This window comes from Rhincodon typus, chromosome 15, assembly GCF_021869965.1.
Source record: "Rhincodon typus isolate 14 chromosome 15, sRhiTyp1.1, whole genome shotgun sequence".
NCBI lineage: Eukaryota > Metazoa > Chordata > Chondrichthyes > Orectolobiformes > Rhincodontidae > Rhincodon > Rhincodon typus.
Genome location: NC_063346.1, coordinates 28,813,695 through 28,836,506, shown reverse-complemented (window position 1 = coordinate 28,836,506; position 22,812 = coordinate 28,813,695). Strand labels below are relative to the sequence as shown.

The window sequence follows — 22,812 nt, the reverse complement described above, 5'->3', positions numbered from 1 at the left end:
TCACCCTCCAATTAAAAGAATTTTTCCTCATCTCAGTTCTGAATGGCATCTCCCTTCTTACTAAATTGTTCTCTCTAGTTCTAGACTCCCCAACCAGGAGAAACATCTTACAGGTAGTTCTGCTGTAACACGTGTTTCATTAATGAGAATTGGCTGTAATGTGATTGATGAATAGTGGACACTGTTTGGATAATGTGAACTTTCTGCTCTGCAGGGAGAGCAATTTTCTATAGTGGTTTCCCTATGACACAAATTTCTATGGTGGTTTTCTGTAGCGCAAAGTCAAGCAAGAACGCGACTATCGCGTTTTTCGCAGAATTACCTGCACCTGCATCTACCATGTATATGCCTTTAAGTATTTTGGTCAGTTTCAATGAGATCACCTCTCATTCTTTGAAACTCGAGAGAACTTTGAAATTTGCATCACATTTGAAAGGGTGGTTTAAAAGGTGTTTAGCACACTTGCCTTCATTGCTCAGTCATTTAATCATAGGATATGGGAAGTCATGTTGAGGTTGTACAGGACATTGGTGAGGCCTCGTCTGGAGTACTGTGTCCAGTTCTGGTTGCCCTACCATAGGAAGGATATTATTAAGCTGGAGAGAGTTGAGAAGAGGTTTACCAGGATGTTGCCAGGTATTGAAGGTTTGAGTTATAAAGAAAGGCTTAATAGGCTGGGACATGTTTCACTGGAGCATAGTAGGTTGTGAGTGATCTTATACAGTTTTATATAATCATGAGGGGTATAGATAGGGTTAATGGTAGGCGTCCTTTCTTTAGGATGGAGGATTTCAAGACTCATGGGGATATTTTTAAGGTGAGATGAGAGAGATTTTAAAAAAGACATGAAGGGCAAATCTTTTACAGAGAGTGTGGATTGCATGTGGAATGAACTTCCGGAGGAAGTGATGAATGCGGGTACATTTACAATGTTTAAAAGACACTTAGACAAGTACATGGATAGGAAAGGTTTGGAGGGAAAAGGGCCAGGAGCAGGCTGGTGGGACTAGTTTAGTTTGGTGTTATGTTCAGCATGGACTGGTGCTGTTTGACTCTTATAACATAGGCTCAGTTTATGTAATGTCTCTTCATACAACAATCCCACCATCTTGGCAACAAGCCTGGAGAGCTGTCATTGCACTTACTCTAAGCCAATAATACCTTTGATGAGATAAGGAGGCTAGAACTGCACAAAGTACTCCAAGCAATACTTCATTACTGCTGTATACAAATCTCCTTGTAGTAAACGCAAACATTTTATTCGCCTACTTCATAGCTTGCTGTACCTGCATTTAGTCTTCAGTGGCTTAAAGACCAGAAGGACAAAGTCAATAAACACTAACAAGAAGTTCCCCTTCAAGGCGTGCACCATACTGACTTCAAACTACATCACTGTTTCTGCACTGTCAATCGGGTCGAAACCCTGCAATTCCCTTCCTAACAGGACTGTAGGCATTGCAAACCACATGGCTGCTTTCCTAGAAAGCTTATTACTGCCTTAAGTGCAATTAGGAATGGGGAATAAATACTGGTCTATTGCTGGATATGCTTACATCCCATGAAAGAATAAAGTAAAAAAGATTGGACCCCGTGGGTATCTCTTTTAGTCTGCAAATTGTTTTTCTACAAATGAATAATATCGAGTCTCTGGAATATGTCATTTGAGTGATGCAATATCCCAGTGATTCCTGGTCCTGTATATGTTATGTATATTTGCGGGCTTAAAACCAAATATTGTACTTTTTAATACTTCAATATTTGCATACATTTCGGATGTTCTTCAGAGCTAGTAAACTTCGAAGACAACTACATTAAATGACAATTGAAATATAAGTGTAATTTTTTTTCACTGTTGCATCAGACAGAGAAACACTCGCCTTCAGTTTACGATATAGAGCGACTCCTCGCGAGGCTCGAACTGATGATGAGGTGTTGCATCATGCGGCATGTACTGGCGAGATGAATGGTTGAACATGACGCTTTTCGGAAAAGGAGGACTGATTTGACTGATTTCGGCTCTTAAAGGCGAGAATCAAGTGAGATCGTGTTTAGTTATAAAAGGGCAGCGGCAGCAGCTTTGCAGACAAAAACAACGCCAGTACAAAAGGACTTAGTTACATTCACAGCATTTCCTAAAGAGCAGTGGGACTGCGCGCTCTGTTCACATGTCTAACCTGAAGAAGAGAGGCTCGGGCACCGGCTCGGTGAGGGATCAAGGGGAAACAGATGGTCAGGTGAAGGAGAGCATGTTAACGGCGCATGTGAATGGGGAACCGGGGCTGTCCCCGGACCGGGACAGCTTACCGACCGCCCTGGAGCAGCCGGCGGACTCGGGCATGGTCCTGAAGCGAACCATCACGCTGCGGAGTGGTGTGGCCATCATCGTGGGGACCATTATCGGCTCGGGTATTTTCATCACGCCGACCGGGGTGGTGAGGGAGGCGGGCTCGGTGGGCTTCTCCCTCATCATCTGGGCAATGTGCGGCGTCTTCTCCACGGTCGGGGCTCTCTGCTACGCCGAGCTGGGCACCACCATTACCAAGTCGGGAGGCGACTACGCCTACATCCTCGAGGTGTACGGCTCGGTCACGGCTTTCCTCAAACTCTGGATCGAGCTGCTCATCATCAGACCTAGTTCGCAGTACATCATAGCGCTGGTCTTCGCCACTTATATCATCAAGCCCGCCTTCCCCGACTGTGCGGTTCCCGAGGACGGAGCCAAGTTAGTGGCTTGTCTCTGCATCTGTGAGTATACAGGCAACCGCTCACATTGAGCCTACACTCAGCACCGCCACGTTACAACTCAGCAATTGGGGGGCAAACATGCTTTTTCAAATGTCTCAATGTTTTCTTAGCAATGGCTTGCAAATTTTAAGTTGACACAAAAAATAGTAACGGACGTTTTGACGTGCAATTTTGATCAATTTTCTTAAAATAGCACAGTAAACATATTAATGTGTTATGGATTATTTGTAGTTACAACATTATAAATACAGTTGTCTAATGCACGATATTGGGGGCTTTTTAAACTAAACCTCCCCTCTACAAAATAGGCCCAATGTTTAAGTTGATTTCTTTGTAGTCTGTTTCTAATTGTGCGTGTATCAGACTGCTGCGCCCAACCACGTGCTTTGCGATACCACCTTGTTTCTCCTGCAATTCAAACATGTGACCATGCTTCCGTATTTGTTCCTTCTTTTTGCAACGAAATTTTCAAATTAATTTTGCTGGCTTGTTTTCGAGGTCAGTGTATGACTTTCTAATGAACGGTTACTGCTTGCCATTGCGAGTTGTGAGAGTGCAAACAGGACTACACCCGTCCTTCTAATGTGTTCTCCCCAGCTCCAAGATAGATTATCAGTATGAAACCAGATTTTTGTCATACTTCCGTTGCTCACGGGTTGCCAGTATACTCGAGACCTCCTAGGACTAATGGGCAATGTAAGATATAACAGTAATTGATGCATAACATGCTAATATTTTATTTTAAAATCCCTATAAATGTCATATTAATTGATTTTTGATAATGTTCAAAAATATTATTAGGTTATAGCCACTAATGTGGGGCAAGGATTCAGACTAGGTGTAAATTACAATCTGAGATTATTCAAAATTTTTTTTAAAAATGTGGTCTCAGTCTTGCAATGAGCTATCATTATGTAAATTGTGCCCATGAGCTTACTTGATCAGCAGTTGCTTCTTTAGTTATTTATAGTTTCATAGTCACCAGAATGCACTGGAACCTGTCCAATTGTCTGAGTTTTTAAGCAATTAAATTTGGTGGAATATTAAGGTGAGTCCTAGTGGGAAAAATCACAAACATTCTGCCACAGAAGATCTACATTCTACTTGTGCTAGTGCTATTGTAGAGGCTTTTTAATTCCAAATAGTATACCAAAGAAATAACAAAACTAATATATCTTATTTCTTCAGTAAAGTTGCCATATAAGCAACTCCCAGCTCAAAAGAAACAATCAGGAATTTTTCTGTATTGTTTTTCATTGCAAGTCCTGTCCTTGAGCTTAGTTATGCAGAAATTGTTACAATGCTTCAATCAAACATCTGTGCAGCTCCTGTAAAAGTTTTAGACAAGAATGCTTCAATCCAATTTACATCCTTGGTTTTATGTGGTAGGAGTTGACAACCATCTAACAGTTGAACTTTTGTTCTAACCTGTTTCTCTTTATTCTGTTAGCAGAATTCCATTAACTTCTCTATATTTATCAAGTATTTTTGGTACTTCAATTTAGTTTATTTTGTTATCTACTAATGCATCATCTGCCCACCTAAATTGCAGAAGCTAGATTGCTGTAATCTCTGAGCTGTTGAGTTGCCCAATATCCCCATTTCTGAAGAAGGGTCTAGACCTGAAACATCAGCTTTCCTGCTCCTCTGATGCTGCTTGGCCTGCTGTGTTCATCCAGCTCTACACCTTGTTATCTCACTTGGTGAATTGCCTCAGTGGGGAGGAGTACTAAATAACTACTTCTCATGACACGCTGCATGTTTGAAAACAACAGGGAGAAGTAAAACGATCAGTATGTTTCAATACTTTACAAGAGGAAGAACCTGGACTTAAGTTGTGCCTTCACAGTGAAAATGTTTGAAAAGATTTTACAGTTAACTGCATTCTTCTGAAATGTAATTGTAATGGAAGAAAACATTTTGCACATAACAAGATCCCACAAAATCAGTGAGACAAATAATCAGATCATCTGTTTAATTTATATTGATCAAGAAATTGAAGTTGATTTGTACGCAGTAAAAAGTCTGAAGTGCCACAGGAAATCTGACGTCCGCCTGAGAATGAAGATGGCCCTCGGTTTAATATCTCATCAAAAAATGGGATAGGGTTACCCTTCTAAGACAGTTTTAGAGCATAAGAATGTAATACTTTTATTTCTGACACTGCAGCATTTGTTCCTATGGAGTCAGAGGTAGGTGTCCTGTCAATCAGCAACCCTGCACTCCCACCACTTCCCTGCTATCTGTTTGAGGTTGAATAATTACATATATAGGACTCTTGTGGAAAAAGTGCGGATGATTTAGTCACTTAACTCTCAAATTCTTGACTATAATGAAATTTGGTACAAATTGCAATGTGGCCATAATGGCTGTGCTGTGTCAAGTCAGTGGAATGGCCTTTGACCCAAATCTCAAGCCCTTCAAACACAACTCTACTCCTTCACGTATGTTGGTAATAAATAGCTGAATACATGTAGTCTGCAGTCTACAATGATTTTAATTCTAAATTGTAGCAGGCAATGGCAAATTCCAAATCAGTTTGCATTGCCAGATCTGAGTGAACTTCTTGAGCTTTGCTTCAAAGTTTCGATTCAATATCACCACACGGGTGACAAATAAAAGCTTGAGTTTTTAAAGATATAGCTGCATTCAAATAAGGACTAAATGTCTGGGAACATGTTTCTTCTGTTTCTTTTTAACTAATTTTTTTTGTCTCCTTTACTGAAGACATCAACTCCTTGCTGATTACCATTCATGGATACCAGTAGCCTCCTCGACTAGACATTTGAATTGTGTGAGATGAAGTAGTTCATGAACATTGGCAACATCACAATTGGAGACACCATTTTCTTGGCCCATCATTCACATGCACATACTTTTCAGCCAACTCATTTTCATGTGGTCATGGGTAACAGTGGGCTGTTTTTCTGTCCTCCTTACCCCAAGGCATCTATGATGAAAGATTTATTATGATGCTTTCACCCATGACTGATACTGAACTCCTGTCTGCAGTCTGGCAACAAAGAATTAAAATTCTAATGCAGTATCTTTCATAAAATACTGCATCTAATCATAATTTGTGTGTTGTATAATATCATACCTGTTTGATGCAAATAAATCTTAATCATGAGGAAAGTGAAGCTGTAACACCTTACAACAGATTACTGTTAATAGATGTTATCCAATGATTTGGACTTGGTCAGCCTCGTGAATGACTGCATTATTTCTAAGGAATTTAACAAGGAAAGCATTTGTGTTTCTGTTAATGGAATGATACTGACATTTCTTATCGTGTAACATAGAGGAAACATGGTTTCAAAAAGCTGTATCTTGTGTGCCAGAAGTTATTGAAAAATATATTAGAAATTGATGTACTTCTATAAGAAGGAAATTTCTCCAGGAAACATAAGTTGTAGTGAGCTTATAATGTTTACAAAAACAAATGGAGAAAACTTTGCTAGCTTATTTCAAATAATCCCTTCTAAGGAGTATGTACAATATTTTATAGATTTACTAGGAGAAATATATGGGTAAGATTTTGATCCATTCATAAACCACCCATATGCACAGGTTTAAAATTGGGTCCACAATTTTAATTTACATTTTACCATATAATTTTCATAATTTTTCTTCCTCTATGAAAGAAGATTAAAGGATACATTTGTGGTATCTTAACTGAACTACAGCTGCCACTACTGGCTATAATAGATGCATTTTGAAGATCAGGGAACCAAAATATGCAGAAGTACTGCAAGGAAATAAATGTTTCCATAATAATGGGTATTATAGCTTTGTTCTATACTTCCAGACTTGCTTATTAGGAATTAAGTGGTCTTAGCAAAAGATTGTGAATTCAGTCTCTATTAGGTGTGGTAAGCTAGACTTGTCTGATGCAAGCATAACCCTATCTTAAACACCAAACTATAATGATTCAAATTTCAGAATAATCAGCAAGGTGGAGCTGAGGTTCACAAATTCAATAAATATAAAGAGTATCTTGTATTAATCATAAAAATATGCAGTCTACTGAAACTGTATTTCACCAATCTGGATTTCTTCAATTTATTTTGAATTCTGTCCATTATGGTAAACAGAAGGCCAATTAGGATGACCTGTTTCTTTCTGAAAATTATTTTTATGGACTGTATGGCCTGTGCCTTTGTTCTTGCTGCAGAAATGGTTATATTCTTATGGCTAAAGAGAGTGTAAGAGCATGAAAGAGTGCTTTTTTACTGTGATGTCACTATAAGTGTAAGGAATAATTCTTGGCACTTTAGAATTCTGAGTATAATTTTTAAAAATATTTCTTCCTGGGATATGGACATCAGAGACAAAGTCAGCATTTTTAAACTTTTTATTTTTCATAGCACTTGGTCACATTAATTCATTCCATTACATCAAAATTTTTTGTAGAATGAAGTGTTCCATACTTATACGTTTTGAATCCAGTATGTAAAGCTTGTTGCCATTTTTTCAGGGAATTCTTGAAATTGGAATGCCATAATTGAATATAATTATTGAATTGTAATAGTTTGGAACAGCTTTAGAAATTAATTAGGTTTCTACATACTTGTACTCTCTAATGTGAGGTGTAGTTTTTATTTTATAAAAAATAGGTGGCACGGTGGCTCAGTGATTAGTACTGCTGCCTTACAGAGCCAGGGACTCGGGTTCGATTCCAACCTCTGGCAACTGTGTGGAGTTTGCACATTCTCCCCATGTCTGCGTTGGTTTCCTCCGGGTGCTCCGGTTTCCTCCCACAGTCCAAAGATGTGCAGGCTAGGTGGATTGGCTATGCTAAATATACCATAGTGCCCAGGGATGTTTAGGTTATGTGGGTTAGAATGGGGAAATACAGGGGTAGGGGAATGGCTCTGGGTGGGATGCTCTTCAGGGGGGTGCTGTGTACTTGTTGGGCCGAATGGCCTGTCCCCATACTGTAGGGATTCTATGATTCTGTGAATAGACAAGCCATCATATCTGAAATTTTAGTTGCATTGCCTTAAGAAAGGAGTGGTACTTTAAATTGTGTATGTTGTATAACCTAATTTGTATCCATTATTTTTATTCTTGGCATGTTGTTTCTTAGCTATTTTTCTACAACACTATCAGATTGACTACTTTATAGATATTAAATCTTACCTTGCAGCAAACCAGCTTAATTCATGGGGACCAACTAGCATTCATTTAGGGCTTTACATTTGGGTTGCTTGTTTTATAACTACTTTTTGCTAATGCTCAATACTGTTTTATGAAAGTTAACAGTGTCACTGGGGCAGAGGTTTTTTTTTTGCTCACAGGATGAGGATGTCGCTCACTAGGCAGCATTTATTGCTCATCCCTAAATGCCCAGAGGGCAGTTAGGAGTCAACCACATTGCTGTGGATCTGGAGTCACATGTAGGCTAGACCAGGTAAGGATGGCAGTTTCCTTCCCTGAAGGACATTAGTGAACCAGATGGGTTTTTCCAACAATCGACAATGGATTCAGGGTCATCATTAGACTCTTAATTATAGATATTTTTATTGAATTCAAATTCCACCATCTACCATGGCGGGATCCAAACCCAGGTCCCCAGAACATTACCTGGGTCTCTGGATTAACATTATGTCCAGCGATAATACCACTAAGCCATCGTCTCCCCTCGTAATGCATATGACAGACCAGCCAATCTTCTGTGGTGCTACACATGGGAAATCAAGAGCACGAGCTTGTGTTTTCGAATAAACCTCTTGGGCTATAACCCGGTGACATGTGATTTCTGACCTGTCCACCCAATCTGACACCTCCCCATCATAATTTTACAATGGAACTCCCAGTGTAAGCTGATCATGCTCTGCGTACCCTGTTTTTGCATAAGGCTCTATACTGCCATTAGTGTCACTGCATAACTTCAGAATGATAGCATTGTTTATGTTCACGCTGAAATGTAATCAAAACACAAAAGTCAGGATTAAGAAATTGGAACTGAAATGCTATTTGCAAGTTTTGATTGAATAATGTATCGCAATCCAGCTTTTCTTCACCTAAAGATTGCATTTGCCTTGACTCCTGTATGCAATGCCACAAGAGAGCTTTGAACCAAGTTTTATTGCATCATATTGTTTTGTTTTGAAGCCAACAGAATAATTTGACATATTTCGAATCTGGAATTAAGAGTCTCCTGATGACCTGTAATCCATGTCAATTGTCAAAAACTCCTCTGGTTCACTACTGTTATTTAGGGAAGGAAACTATATCACTACCTGGTCTAGCCTACATGTGACTCCAGACCCACAACAATGTGGTTGACTCTTAACTGCCCTCTGGGATGGGCAGTAAATGCTGGCCCAGCCAGCAACACTGTCATCCTGTGAACGGATTAAAAAGGACTTATTTTTATAGAACTTCCAGAATTTGATTTGCAATAGCCTCAGGAAATTCAGCTGTATTTTCAGAAAGTCTGGCAGTTTGGACACACCAACTTTTTGGGAGAAATAGAAACAGAAACTCCTGGAAGAACTCCATAGCTACCAGAGCTGCTGAATTTCTCAAGCTGTTTCCATTTTATTTCCGATCTCTAGCATTCGCAGTATCTTGCTTTTGTTCCACCGTTGTAAGTTCTTCTTCTCATTTAAATGGTGGAGCAGATTCCATGGGGTATGACCTATATCTGCTCCTGCCTTTTCATGCAAGAAATGAGCTTAGTAAATCCTTTTTGAACTGCTTTTATTGCAGTTGTATATATTTTTTCAGATAAGAAGGCCATAATTGCACACCGTCTCAGCAAAATCCTGTGCCAGCTGCATTGAAAGTTTCCAGTTTTTATACTTCATTTCCCTTTCAATAAATGTCACCATTTCACTTGCAGCACCTGCATACCTTTTATGGTTCATGTACTAGCACACCCAGTGTCGGCTTCTACAAACATTTTTTCTATTTAAATAGTGCTTAGACTTTCCTGGAGTTCAGTGCAAGCTCGAAGAACCGTACCTCATTTCTTGATTAGGCCATTCAAAGCCTTCTGGACTAGATGCTGCGTGTCTATTCACTGAGTGACGCTATTGCTCAATTTTGTTTTCATTTTTGAATGGCAGCTCTTGATGTTGATTCTGCTTTTCCATTTTAACCTGAATACTATTATCTCTCTCTTTTCCCTTTGCTCTATATTCGGTTTTGTCATTTAATTTCTCATCTATCCCACCTTGTCACAGATACTCACTCACTTTTTTAACCTCCACGTTTCTGTGCTTTGCTTAAATCTGTTATGTCTCCCAATTCTGGTGAAGCATCATTAACTGAAACTATAATTCTGTTCCTCGCTCTAGAGATGCTGTAAGACCTGTAAGGTATTTTCATGGTGTTCTGTTTCTCAGATTTTCAGCATTTTCACTCCATTTGCGTTTTATTTAATTTGGCATAAATTTTACACTATTTATGTCTACCTATTTGAAGTCATAATGCTGCATATGCATGACCAAGAATCTGTAAGTTTAGTCACTTTTAAATAGGAGTTACTGGAAAATTTTAGTAGGTTTGGCAGCATTTGTGAAGAGAAATCAGGTTATCTAAATCAGACCAGCTAAGTTTTTTTTTGTTTCTGATTTCCAGCATCAGCAGTTCGTTCTTTTTTTTTTTTTTTTGTAATTATTTTAATGAATTTACTTTGCATTATCTAAGTCCCTAAGCTAGTTCACTTGAAACCAAATTCAGATTGTACTGCTGGTCCATCTGGAGGGATTTAAGATTCTGTTGTGTTATAATTACTTGAGGTTAATGTCTTCTCTAAAGAGATAAACTGTTGCCTTGAGTACCAATCAAACTTCGAACTTCCATAAGCAACACAAAAGATTTTCTCTTACAGAGATTGGGGATCAGGTGGGGTGACATCTGGTGCCTTCTTGTTAGAATGATTGCATTGGTAACACGTAGTATATGATAACTTTCATGATATAATGCTATCAATAGTAAAAGAAGAGCTCGCAAATAAATCAATGGATGTATTCATTTAGTCAGTCGCATTTGAGAAGTTGGTTGAAATGTGTTTTCCTCATCCCCTTCCCTCATAGCTTCTTGTCCTTCTACAGCAGAACTCATTGGAGTTGTTTTTAGTTATGAAATAGTTATAGGACAGAAAGAAGTCACATCTGTGTCTGCTGTTTGCAAGAACAGTTCAGCCATTCACTCCCCTTTCCTAACTTTGTAGATTTATTTTTCTTAGGTAATTATCTAATAACCTTTTGAAAGCCACAATTCAACTGGACCATCCTTTCAGACAGTGTATTACAGATCCTAACCACATGCCATGTAATAAAATTTGTTCCTCATGTTGGCCTTAGATTTTGAGGTTGGTTGGCTCGCCGAGCTGTTTTGTTGTTCCACAGACGTTTCGTTACCGTGCTGGGTAACGTCCTCAGTGCAGCACGGTAACAAAACGTCTGCGGAACAACAAAACAGCTCAGCGAGCCAACCAACCTCAACACCCACAACCCAAGCTACAGATCTACTCCAAAACCTTAGAGGCCTTAGATTTTTTGCCAAAAACCTTAAATCTCTGCCCTTTAGTTCTCAACCACTCCACCAGTTTCAGTCTACTTTGTCTAGATCCTTCTTGATTTTCAATGTCTTGATCTCCTTAGACTAGAGGAAATTCAAAGGAAAACAATTTGAAGGAGTAGCCCCTTTTAAAACAATTGAGTCAGTGTCCTGGAGAACTGAACCAGGCCTTCTAAGCATCCTTGTCTCAGTAATTGCCTGCCTGCCCCCATGGCTGCCTCCAATCTGCTTCTAGGTTGGCAGGTACATTTTGATCCTGTCTCCACCTCCCCAGATAAAACCTGGACATGATGGGGCTTGTTATTATTGTCGTGGGTCTGCCAAGTTGCTGAATTTCCTGACATGAGCTGTCTTTCTCAGTAGTGAAAAGTCTGGCCCTAAAACCTTGTAGAATGTACCAACTAGTTTCACATTACCAAATGTATGTGTTCTTTCAGTCTTCAAAGCATTAATGCCAGTGTGCTGGTTGGTTGGTGAATGTGTATCTTGTTGTGTATCTGGGTATTCAGATAAAAGAAATTGGAAGAAATAAATCACTGACTGCCTTTTCCTCTTCCTTTCAGTGTTTTTGACAGCAGTTAACTGTTACAGTGTGAAGGCAGCTACAAGAGTACAAGATGCTTTTGCTGCAGCTAAGTTGTTAGCTCTAACTGTTATCATCATTTTGGGCTTTGTGCAGATTTTTAAAGGTAGGTGTGGAACATATTTTAATTATCCAATCAGCTTGTTGCTGTTACATCTTTCTGAGACTACATTGTGTCAGACAGGAATTGTAAGATTTCAAGTTAAAATGCACAGCATCTTTACTGAACAAATTATTTTGAAAAATACATTTCAATAAAGTTATTTACTCATAATCATAAACGTCAAGAGCATGGAAGCAGGTCCTTCAGCCTAACATGTTTCTTTTCCTTGCTGTATTAGATGGGGGGGTCTGACTTCAAATGTTTGAAAAGGTGCTCTAATTTTTCCCCAGCTTCTCTCCTATCTCACTCGTGCCCTCTCCAAGTTCATCTTATTCATGAGACCAACCTCCTGTTCCCATGGTCACTTAACTACCCTTCCTGGCCCCATATTAAATTATATTGTCAATAATTCATTGCCTTCAGGCATTATCCTTTCCTTATAAAACTATTGATAACATTGCTGTTCTCAAAAATCCAACTCTTGACCCCTGTTGTATGTCCTTATACATACAATCCCACTTCCAACCTCCTTTTCCTCCCCAGTGTCATTAAACAAGTTGTCGGCTCCCAAGTCCATGTCCACTTTTCCTAAATTCTGTTGCTGAATCGTTCCAGTAAGGTTTCTGCTCTGGCTGCTGTGCCAAAACTGCTCCTGTTATGATCTTAAATAGATATTCTGTGTGACCGTGACAAAGCAAACTATCCCTCCTGATCCTTTCTAACCTATCTGCAGCCTTTGATTAGCCCCAGCATCCTTCCCCAGCGCCTCTTCACTACTGTCCACCTGGCTGGGACTGTTCTTTCCTAGTTCCACTCTCTTTTTTTTTCTATCTAATTATCGTCAAAGTATCATTTGCAGTGCTTCTCATCTGGCTTCTGCATCTCTGGTATTCCCCCTAAGGAGTCATTTTTGGTCTCCTACGAGGTTTCATTTTTATGCTGCCCTTTAGCAATATTGTTTGAGAGGACAGCATTAGATTTCACATGTATATTGGTGACTACAGTTTTACCTCCTCATCACTTCTGTTTCGTTGTTGCTAAATTATCAGACTGCCTAGCCAATCACCAGTGCTGAATAAACAAAAATTTCCTCTAAGTATTGAAAGGACTGAAGTCACTTTTTTTCTGTCTCCGATCCAAACATTGCCATTCAAACTCTTTCCTTGAAATAATCAAATTAAATCATACAAACTATTCATAATCTTTTTTGTGTCATCAGTAAGTCTGTGCACTTCGATTCCTGTAATATGGCATGACTTCATTCTTGTCTCAGCTCATCTGCTGCTGGAACCTTCATTCATGCCTTTTGTCTCCTCTATACCTGCTGTTCCAAAGTATTTCTGGCTAGTTTCCCGAGTTTTTTATCCTCTGAAAACTTTAGGTCTATCAAACTCTGCGTCTCTGTCGTAATTTGCACCAAATCCTCTTGAGCTTACTGACCCTCCTGACCTGCGTTGGTGCTTGGTCAAGCAACATCTTAATTTTAAAACTTTAATACATGGTTTTGATTTCCCCCCCCTGCCAACACACACACACCCCCACCCCATGCTATTGACCATGCCTATCTCTGTGATCTCCAGCTCCACAACCCTTTAATTTTGGTTTTGATTTTTCGTTTAATTACTTCCCTTTTGTGGCTAGGATTTCAGTTGCTTGGGCAGCAAACTCTAGAGTTGCCTATCTATTGTCTCTCCACCTTTCTAGCTTGCTTTCCTCCCTTTTAGGGAGTCCTTAAAACCTAGCTGTTTGGGCCATTGGCCTTAATAGCTCTCATTTGGCTTTGTGCTATATTTTAAAAATTATAATGTTCCTGTGAAGTGCCTTAGAATGTTCTATTATGTTAAAGACACTTTATCAATATAAGTTACTGCATGCTGTTTCCTTGTATGTTAATTCCAACATCCTGAACAAAATGTTATAGTTGAGGGGGCTGAGTTTTAATATTTCATTGATTTATATTTGCACTTGTCAATAAAAACAGACTTCCACTCCAATTTGAAAGCCCTAGATATTTTATAAAGCTGACTTTGCAAAGAACCTTTGTGTAATACAAATCCAGGCAGTGTCAGTATGTTATTTTGGATAATGTTTTGTATCCCTTTGAAGTTACCGCATTACTGAAGTACTGTTTTGCAGGATTCCAGAGTTTTACATCTTTCATTCTGTAGCACTGTGATGTTGTGCAGCACCAACAAAAGATGAATGATTTCAATAAAATATGCAATTAGTGGCATTGTGTGCCAGTGAGAGTTCTGGAGGGGCATTGGGAAAAATAAAATTGTGGTTATGGCTGTTAAATCATCCCAGTTGCATTCATCTGCTCATCACAGAAGTTATCTGCCCAGTTACTGCCCTTCACACATGAATCAAGGAAGTTTTGGCAAGAATACTGGTTTAAAAAAAAAGTGAATTTCAATGTTCAGCACTTTGTTTTCAAACAGCATTTTAGTGCTTTCAAGTTCAAAGTATTAAATTATTTCAGTTTACTTTACAGCGAGTCATCTATTGTCTACTGATACCATCTAATGTAAAGTAGCAATAGCAAATGACACCAGATGTTAGCTGACTTGGAGTGTGGAACCATCATTTTGGGTACAATGGTCAAACAGAAGGTTGCCAGTTTTCATTGGGGTCCCGAAAAGTTGGATGTAACAGAGGAAGGGCAGAGAGCCAAGCTTAAAGAAAAAGAAACTTTTTCAAAAAAAAATGTAGGACCTAAGGTTGTAATGTGAGTATTGTAGAAAATGGCTGACAATATGGAAGACAATGGACAGCTGATATTGTGATGAGAAGAATGGATCCCTGCATTTCTGTCTGTGCTTTTCCATGAGATAAATTGAATTAGAATTATTAGGATAATGCTTTGTGGTGTTGGAGTGGTAGAAAGTGGCTGTATACATTCTTGTAAAGCTGAAGCAAGTTATTATCCTGAAGAAATTAATTGTAACATTGGATTAATAAATCTTACAATTGCATGGAATATCTAATAATTTAAGGTGAGTGAATTGTTTATTCTAAGGGGATTTTCTTTAATCAAACTGATAGTCATGGTCTTCAGCAGCACTTTTCAAACCCATCACCTCTACCACCGAGGATGACAAGGGCAGTATGGGACTACCACTACCTACAAGATGCCCTCCAAGTCACGCTCCATCCTAACTTGGAATGATATCATTGTTCCTTCACTGTTTCTGCGTCAAAAACCTGGAAATCCCTGTCAGCACTCTGCATATACCTACCCTCTGTACACTTCAGTTTAAGAAAGCAGCTTACCATAATAAGGCATTTAGGGGTGTGCAACAGGTGCTGGCTCAGCATTAGTGTGAACAAAATAAAATGCAGTTTAAATACACAGTCAGGTGATGCAGAGATGCAGCATCAGAACATTATTAACCCCAGGCATGGGTGAAAACGCTTGAGATACAATCAAACTTATTATTTGCATACACATTACCTGAAGAGCAGTCTGGTATATTTTTCAAGAGATTTACTCAACTTAGCTAATGTTATCAACTTTCCACAAGTGCTGACATCTTGGACTACTAATATATTTGCATTAATTAATTATTTTATGAGGACAGAGCTTGTTTGTGATATCATTCTTTTGATATAAAGTAGAAATAGCTTAATGCTGAGACTTTTGCTGTTGTGCACAATTCTAGGGTTGTTGGAGCAGATTTTGCAAACTTGTCTTTAGTCTGTTTTAGATCTGCTGGGGTCATATATCGGAAGAAAGTTAATATGACACATACAGACTATTCTTAATACAAAAACTAAATCCTACTTTAGCTGGAGTTTTTTCTTTCAAGTTTTCCACTTTCCTTCTCATGAAAATTGATTCATATTGGGCATGATTTCACATATGCCTTTGTAACTCTGAACCAAAATGGCTAATCTCTGAATAAGTCTAGAACAGCAGAATCTAAACTTTGGGTTCTTTCCATAAAGTATTGTGTATGTGGACTAGTGAATTCCAAAATTAGAATTGTTATCAGCTGGAAAAATACACTTTGGCTCCCATCTAGCCTTAGGGGTGAAGAAATTTGGCTAATTTATGCTTTTACATCTGAGATTTGTTTCATCTTTGAATTTGATACGTGTGGAGGTTTGAAAAGGAATGTTTCCAGCCCATACTAATTCATAGATTTGTTCCTAACTGCAGGTTCAGATGTCTGCAATTTATGGAAACATTTGAGGACAACTTTTAACGTATGTCCAAATGAGCACAAAGTTCTACAACCTTTCCTAATCCTGTCTGAGCAGTTTACCATGAGGCCTGAACCATTTTCAGGTTCAAGTTTCATTAATAAATAGCTGAAGAGCCACAAAGTGCTTCATGAGGGCCAGTGGCATCTCATCAAACCAGGAAATTGAAATATGTTGGTTCCTGAGTGAAACCAGTGTGAAATAACGAAACAGAGGCCGATTATCCTATTCTCGTCACCAAGTCACCCGTTATTTACTAGTGCACAGCACACTAGCTCTAGCCAACCAGCTCAGAGTTAGTTGCCTGAACTGAGGAGATTCTAATCTCCTGGTTATGTTGGTCAGCCAGGGCTTTCCTGGTTGGCCCAGGTTATTAACACCAATCAATGACCTCGTCAATGAGGTCAATCTGTTTCCAATCACTACTCAGTGAAAGTGAGCAAAAAGCGGAGTTGAGAGGTTGGTAGGATGGGAACTGGGAGACCTTTTAGCTGTCCTGTTCCTCTTTATGCCTCATCACCTCCAGGAATGTTCCAAATCATCTTTGAAATATTCCACGATAATCCTTTTATGGATCTTTGGTGCTTTGAGTAGTCAGATAGAATTCTTAAATTGTGGACAAGCTATTACAAACTGTTCAATGCCTCAGGTTACATATACTAACAGCCTCCTGCCTGTTTGAGACAAGAGTATTTGGCGCCCATTTAAAAGTCTGCCCGACAATCAGATTAGCCAAGCCTTTAACATTTGAGGTGCAGTTGCAATTTCATCTTTGTGTGGAACATGAAACTCCAATGTGCATCTCTAACAGTCCACAACATGACAATGAAATGTCCACACTCCTGTTATTGACATCTGAGTGTTGGGTGACAGCTCTATATAGGGTCTGCCTGACTGTAAAGCATCCAATCTTCACTAAACATGCAAACGTGATCTGTTTTGAGAAGATCTTGAACAGGATTGGCAATGTTGGAATATTTTTTCTCCCGGGATTGGGGACTGAGGAATAATTGTGATACTCCTATTGCTGCCTGGCTGACATCAACTAATTCAGTGGAGACATGCAGTCAGATGTCAATCACCAGGTGGATTAGGAAGGGGTGCAGACACAGTTTCAAACCCATGTTTCGTGAGGGCATCAGAGGTGCTGGACATGTTCTGATTTTCATAAGCCGTGCAGGAGGTTGAATTGAGGAAAACACTCTTGGCCATTTAAGTTCCATGAACTTGTTAATAAGCTGTGGAAGGTGAGATTGTGAATATGAATTCAGCACAATGGAACAGTCTTGTGTAAAATAGTATATTGCTGGTGGGGAGTTGGGGGATCTTGTGGCACAGTGGTTCCGTCCCTACCTCTAAGCCAGGAGCCCAGATTTAAATCCTACTCTAGAGGTGCTTAATAACATCTCTGAACAAATTGATTAGAGAATATCTCTACATATTGGGTTCAAAGCAAGTAAAGTCAAAGCATTTTTGTCTGCATTGAGAAATTTCAGGACTTAAAGCTTCTTGGTATTAGATCACATAATTTACCTCTGATTTGGCCAAATGGCCACTTTTGTGAGCAGTTATGCTGCTGGCCTTCAGACTTCCTCTCCTCTGCAAAGCAGACAGTACCATGGCTACATCAGCCTCTGCCACTCACATCCTGCTGCAGTTTCTGCCTGTTAAAGGTTCACAGTGCAACTGACTTGGCTCCAAGCACACTTTTGGACCTGTTTGGGCATTTTAAAATTCTGATCAGTACAGTGGATAGTTGCAGCGCAGGGTCAGGATTGGGAAGTTACCTGTGCAATAAAATCTGGTTTCTTCTGGTCTGGAAATGTTGGCACCACATTACAGAATGTATTTACTTCGTGCTGAATTACTGTGAGAATAGTGGCTCCTGTTCCTCTTATCTATATGAATTCTTTGCAGAACATTAATTTCCATAATCAGTAAAAATGTGTTTGATACATTTGTTCATAAATTATTACGTTGCTACGTCTTGCTACTGGAGCTTGTTATCATTATACCATTTTGTGCCACATTTTAATCAAATACTGCAAATACACACTCGAGGAACCAATCATTTCACTGAATGCTGCTGTTGCAATTAGTACCCAGAATCATACAGCATGGAAACGGACCTTTTGGTCCAACCGGTCCATGCCGAACATAATCCTAAACTAAATTAGTCCCGTGTGCCTGCTCCTGGCCCATATTCCTCCAAACCTTTCCTATTCACGTACTTATCCAAATGTCTTTTAAACATTGTAACTATCACATCTATCACTTCCTCTGGAAGTTCATTCCACATGTGAGCGACCCTCTATAAAAAAAATTGCCATTCAAATACTTGACAAATCTAAATCTGTCAATGTTCAGGCATCAGGGTGAACTATTCAGCAGGACTAAGCTGAAGGCAACTTCATGCTTATTTTGGACATATGAAAATTGCCCTTAAATGCTTCAGTTAATTTGAAGACCTGTGAAATTGTGGTTACTAACCAATTCATGAATGGATCTATCAGTGGGGCAGAAGTGTGAGAAGTATGTGGTTTCAAGCCTCCACACCACAAAAAAGATGATTTAAAAACAAACCTACTCGCCTTTTGAAGCTAGATAGAGCCTGTAGTATGTAATTTTAATATCATTTGTTCTAGATTCACTGGACAGAATCTTGTGGAGACAGTAGAGATTTGAACTGTTGGTGGAACTTATGCAATGGTGCAATTTGATTTATTAATACAAGTAGTAACAAATATGGACTGTAGCTTTATTCATCCACAGTTATTAAACTGGAAGGAATGTCTTAAACATTCTGAGGTGAAACCTCAAAACAGCAGGAATAGACCAACGTTCTTTTTTTTTTAATTCGGTCAAAAAATATGGTCAGCACTGGGTAGGTCAGCATTTATTGCTCATTGCTAATTACACTTAAGTAAATGATGGCGAGCAGTTTTCATGAAATGCTGCTGTCCACATTGTGCAGATACAATCGGGGAGTTGCAGTATATTGGCCCACCAAACAGTAAAGCTACTTGGTGAACCCTCATTATCTTGAAGAATCTATAGAATGAAGAAAAATAAGCAGAATTGCAATGCTATGCCTTAAAAGAGAGGCTAAATCAGGATGTTTTGTTCTTCGTTCTGCTCTTGTTGCCTCCTGTGGTGATGAAATGGGTTAAATATGCAAGCATCAAAAATGTAGGTTACTTTGCACTTAGTGGCATCACACCTCAAAACTTGTCATCTCTTGTAAACTTTACTGATTCTAAACCTGGAGAATGCCAAGGCTGCCTCCTTCTGTTTTGTCTCCTGCAATTGTTTACTACACTTCATCTGGGCATACTCCGTGTATTAATGCATAAGCATCTTGAACATCAAACGTAACACCCTTGAGCAAAGGGATAGAGGTGAAAACCATGCATTTCATTTGCACATTTAGATCTGTTCCATGCATTCTCTAAGGAATATGTTGAACGCACTTAACTCCATTACTCCTGAGGCTGCTGAACACGTGTTGCATTGCAAACTGCATTTACTTGCCCTACAGTCTCCTGCCCATCTATGTCAGAATTGGGTTTTAATTGTGAGGGCAGGTGTGCTTCAAAGGCAACTATCCTATTTTATTCACCAGTATCACTAGAATGTGCACCAATTTGTCTGAAAGGTAGCAATTATTTTCTATTTTTCATGTGCACATATATTCAAAGACAATGCACACATATTTATTTTCACGTTTTTACCACCAGATTTTTCTTTTAAAGAGACAGTCCACTCCTTGTGTACCAGACAATTTTTATAGAGTCATGCCATCCAATTTGTACTTCCCTACACAGTGATCCTATGAAAAGGAGCAGCAAATCTCAAAATTTGGTGATTGGGTTTCATGTACCAGCAATGTACAATTTGCAACTTATACTCTTAAACAATCTCATTTAATACATGTGCTTTAGACGTTGACATTTATTAGTCTTACTTAGCAGCTATCCATCAGGATTGTAAATTTTGGAATGTTAACTTCTGGATGGCCGATTTACAGTCGAATGATCAGAAGAGCCAGTGGTCCCTCTTGTCAGGAAGCATTAAGATTTATCTCTGGTTTGGCTGAGCATTTGGTTATCTGTTAATCTCGTGATTTGTTTTTCTTTTCATTTGTTCAAAATCATAGAGGTGTACAAAATGATCAGAGGTATAGATAGAGTGGACAGCCAGAGACTTTTTTTCTAGGGTAGAGGTAGCTATTACAAGGGGGCATAGTTCTAAAGTGAGTGGAGGTAGATATCTGGGAGACGTCAGAGGTAGGTTCTTTACTCAGAGTTGTAGGGGTGTGGAATGCATTGCCAGAGAGGGTAGTGGAGTTGGCCTTGTTAGGGTCACTTAAGCTGCTATTAGATATGCATTTGAATGATAGTATAAGGTAGGGATGGAGGTTAGATAGACCTTAGGTTTAGGGTAAAAGTTCGGCACAACATCGTGGGCCAAAGGGCCTGTACTGTGCTGTACTGTTCTATGTTCTATATGGACATTTTAACTGTCAGATTTTATGGTTGACTTGTTGAATCATTGAAGAATTCTCAACTGTGTGATGTACTGAGAACCGGTGAGAATTGAAGATTTGAGGATTTTATTTGTGTTCTTAATCTTCTTGATGCATTTCTCACAACCAAGACTTTTCATTTTTTTAAAAGAAGGCCCTGTAGTAGGATTTGAGTCTGTGAGCCATACTGTATATGTTCATGTAAAAGTTGATCCCTTCCTTTTTGGCCTATAGAAACATAATTTCTCGCATATCTCATGCAAAAACTAGAAATTTCAAAACCAAACTATAATTCTGGAGATATTAATGATTTGATTTTGATTTTGTTTTCAATATGAATGAAAAGGAGTAGCGGTAAGGAAAATATTTCAAAGTTTTAAGTTTTTTTTTTTGTTTTTTTATTTATTCAAACTATTAAACTGATATGGTTAAGAATTTGATTCATATTAATTTCTTTAGTGTGTACATTATTTCATTGCAACAGTTTTAATTTTTAGTCCAAATCAAATTTGCATGCCAACCCCTTGCAAACATTTTCTGTTGAAAAGTTGACCACATAAATTTTAGACTAAAAAAACTGGCCTCAAATTTGGCTTTTACACACAAATATATGTAGTACTCAAATAAGTTTTGGAGCGTTTTTTCATGAGAACATTGATTAGGTGATAGTTCAAAATTATTCTGCTCTTGTATTTACTTTACTTGAACTGTTAAATTTAGTGCATGATATTGTTTTTCAAAATAATGGATGGAATTTTATCAGGCTCTGAGGGATGTGGCTATGGTGGGATGAGTGGTATAATTGGGCAAGTTGTTTGGCAAGCCCCATCTCTCTGTTGACATCTTCTCACTGCATCTTATTCGCTTTCCTCAGGACATGCCGAGGTTCTCACTACACAACGGCAAGTTTCCAGGTGATACTCATTGTTGCATGTTCAATATTTTTGTTAATGGCCCAAATCACCATGGATTGCAATTTTGCCAAACTTACCATACAATCTACACATGGGGAAAACTCAAAATGGAAACCAGTGTGAGATCAACTCGGCCCTTGCTCCTAAAGATTTGTTTGTTAGACATCATGCACGCTCCAGAGGTACTAGCCACACACATCCCACATCCCACATCCCACATCCCACATCCCACATCCATGGACATTGATATCTGACATGTGCCAGGCTGTATGAACCCTTGTGGTACTTCACTGCTACCGCTTGAGCTGCACCAACAACGATCATTATGATGTTGCAACAATGGCAATATGTGTGTCCAGGGACACACCACCCAGATCATGGACTGAACCAGGCTGCAACTCCGGGCTCTTGCTTGTTCTCAGTGCTAAGTCACTCTGAGCATTGACCCTTCAGCCAGAAATACTGGGCTCAAATTGCAAGTGTCTTACTGTGCCTTTTAGTGCAGACACAAAGCCAAGAAGCTTGCCATGGTTGTCAACAGGCCTTTGTCTAGTCAAAGTGGATAGCTTTGCAGAGGGGATCCTGATTCAGTAAGTCAAGGGAAACCTCCAATACCAATTTAGACCCTGTATGGCATTGTCAGAGTCAGGATCCTCTGCTGATCAGCATATAACCTGTTTTGACTCTTCCTGCCCTATTGAGGGCTTTTTTACTCCTGGAATGAGAGAGGTGCAGGTATGGTTGAAGATGAAATTAGGTGACACAATAATTACTATTGGTACAGGAGAGGAGATTTCCCAAGTGAATGAGTAAGCAGTGCAGAGAGCATCCAAGTGGTGTCAGGGGTTGGGGCGAGTGAGAGTGAGTGGGGAAGATGTTGCAGGCAATAGTGAGAGTGTTGGAGTGTGAACTTTGATGGATCCAGTAGAAGAGTTTTTATTGTAAACTATCAAAAAGGAGATGGTGGCACTTACGCTGGTGGAGGGAGAAGGACATTGACCTTCTTTCTACAATGCTGGACATTCTTCCAGGCAGCTGAGATTGCTTGAAGCTGGATGGTGATCTCAGACCAGGCTGGTCTCCACTGCTTATCCTAGGTAAGAAGGAATCCTTCCTATCCACCACCGTGTTTAGTAGGAGCTCCACCACCGTGTTTAGTAGGAGCTCCACCACCGTGTTTAGTAGGAGCTCCACCACCGTG

General features: G+C 39.3%; 1 protein-coding gene across 1 annotated transcript in view; it reads left to right on the top strand.

Moving 5' to 3' along the window:
- Positions 1-1,908: 1,908 nt before the first annotated feature.
- The window catches only part of slc7a5 (solute carrier family 7 member 5), a 63,230-nt gene continuing 42,326 nt past the window's right edge, over positions 1,909-22,812 (top strand). The window contains exons 1-2 of the mRNA XM_020511858.2: positions 1,909-2,745; positions 11,844-11,969. Of these exons, the coding sequence (XP_020367447.2) occupies positions 2,166-2,745; positions 11,844-11,969 (706 nt within the window). The 5' untranslated portion in view covers positions 1,909-2,165. The remainder of the gene's footprint in view (positions 2,746-11,843; positions 11,970-22,812) is intronic.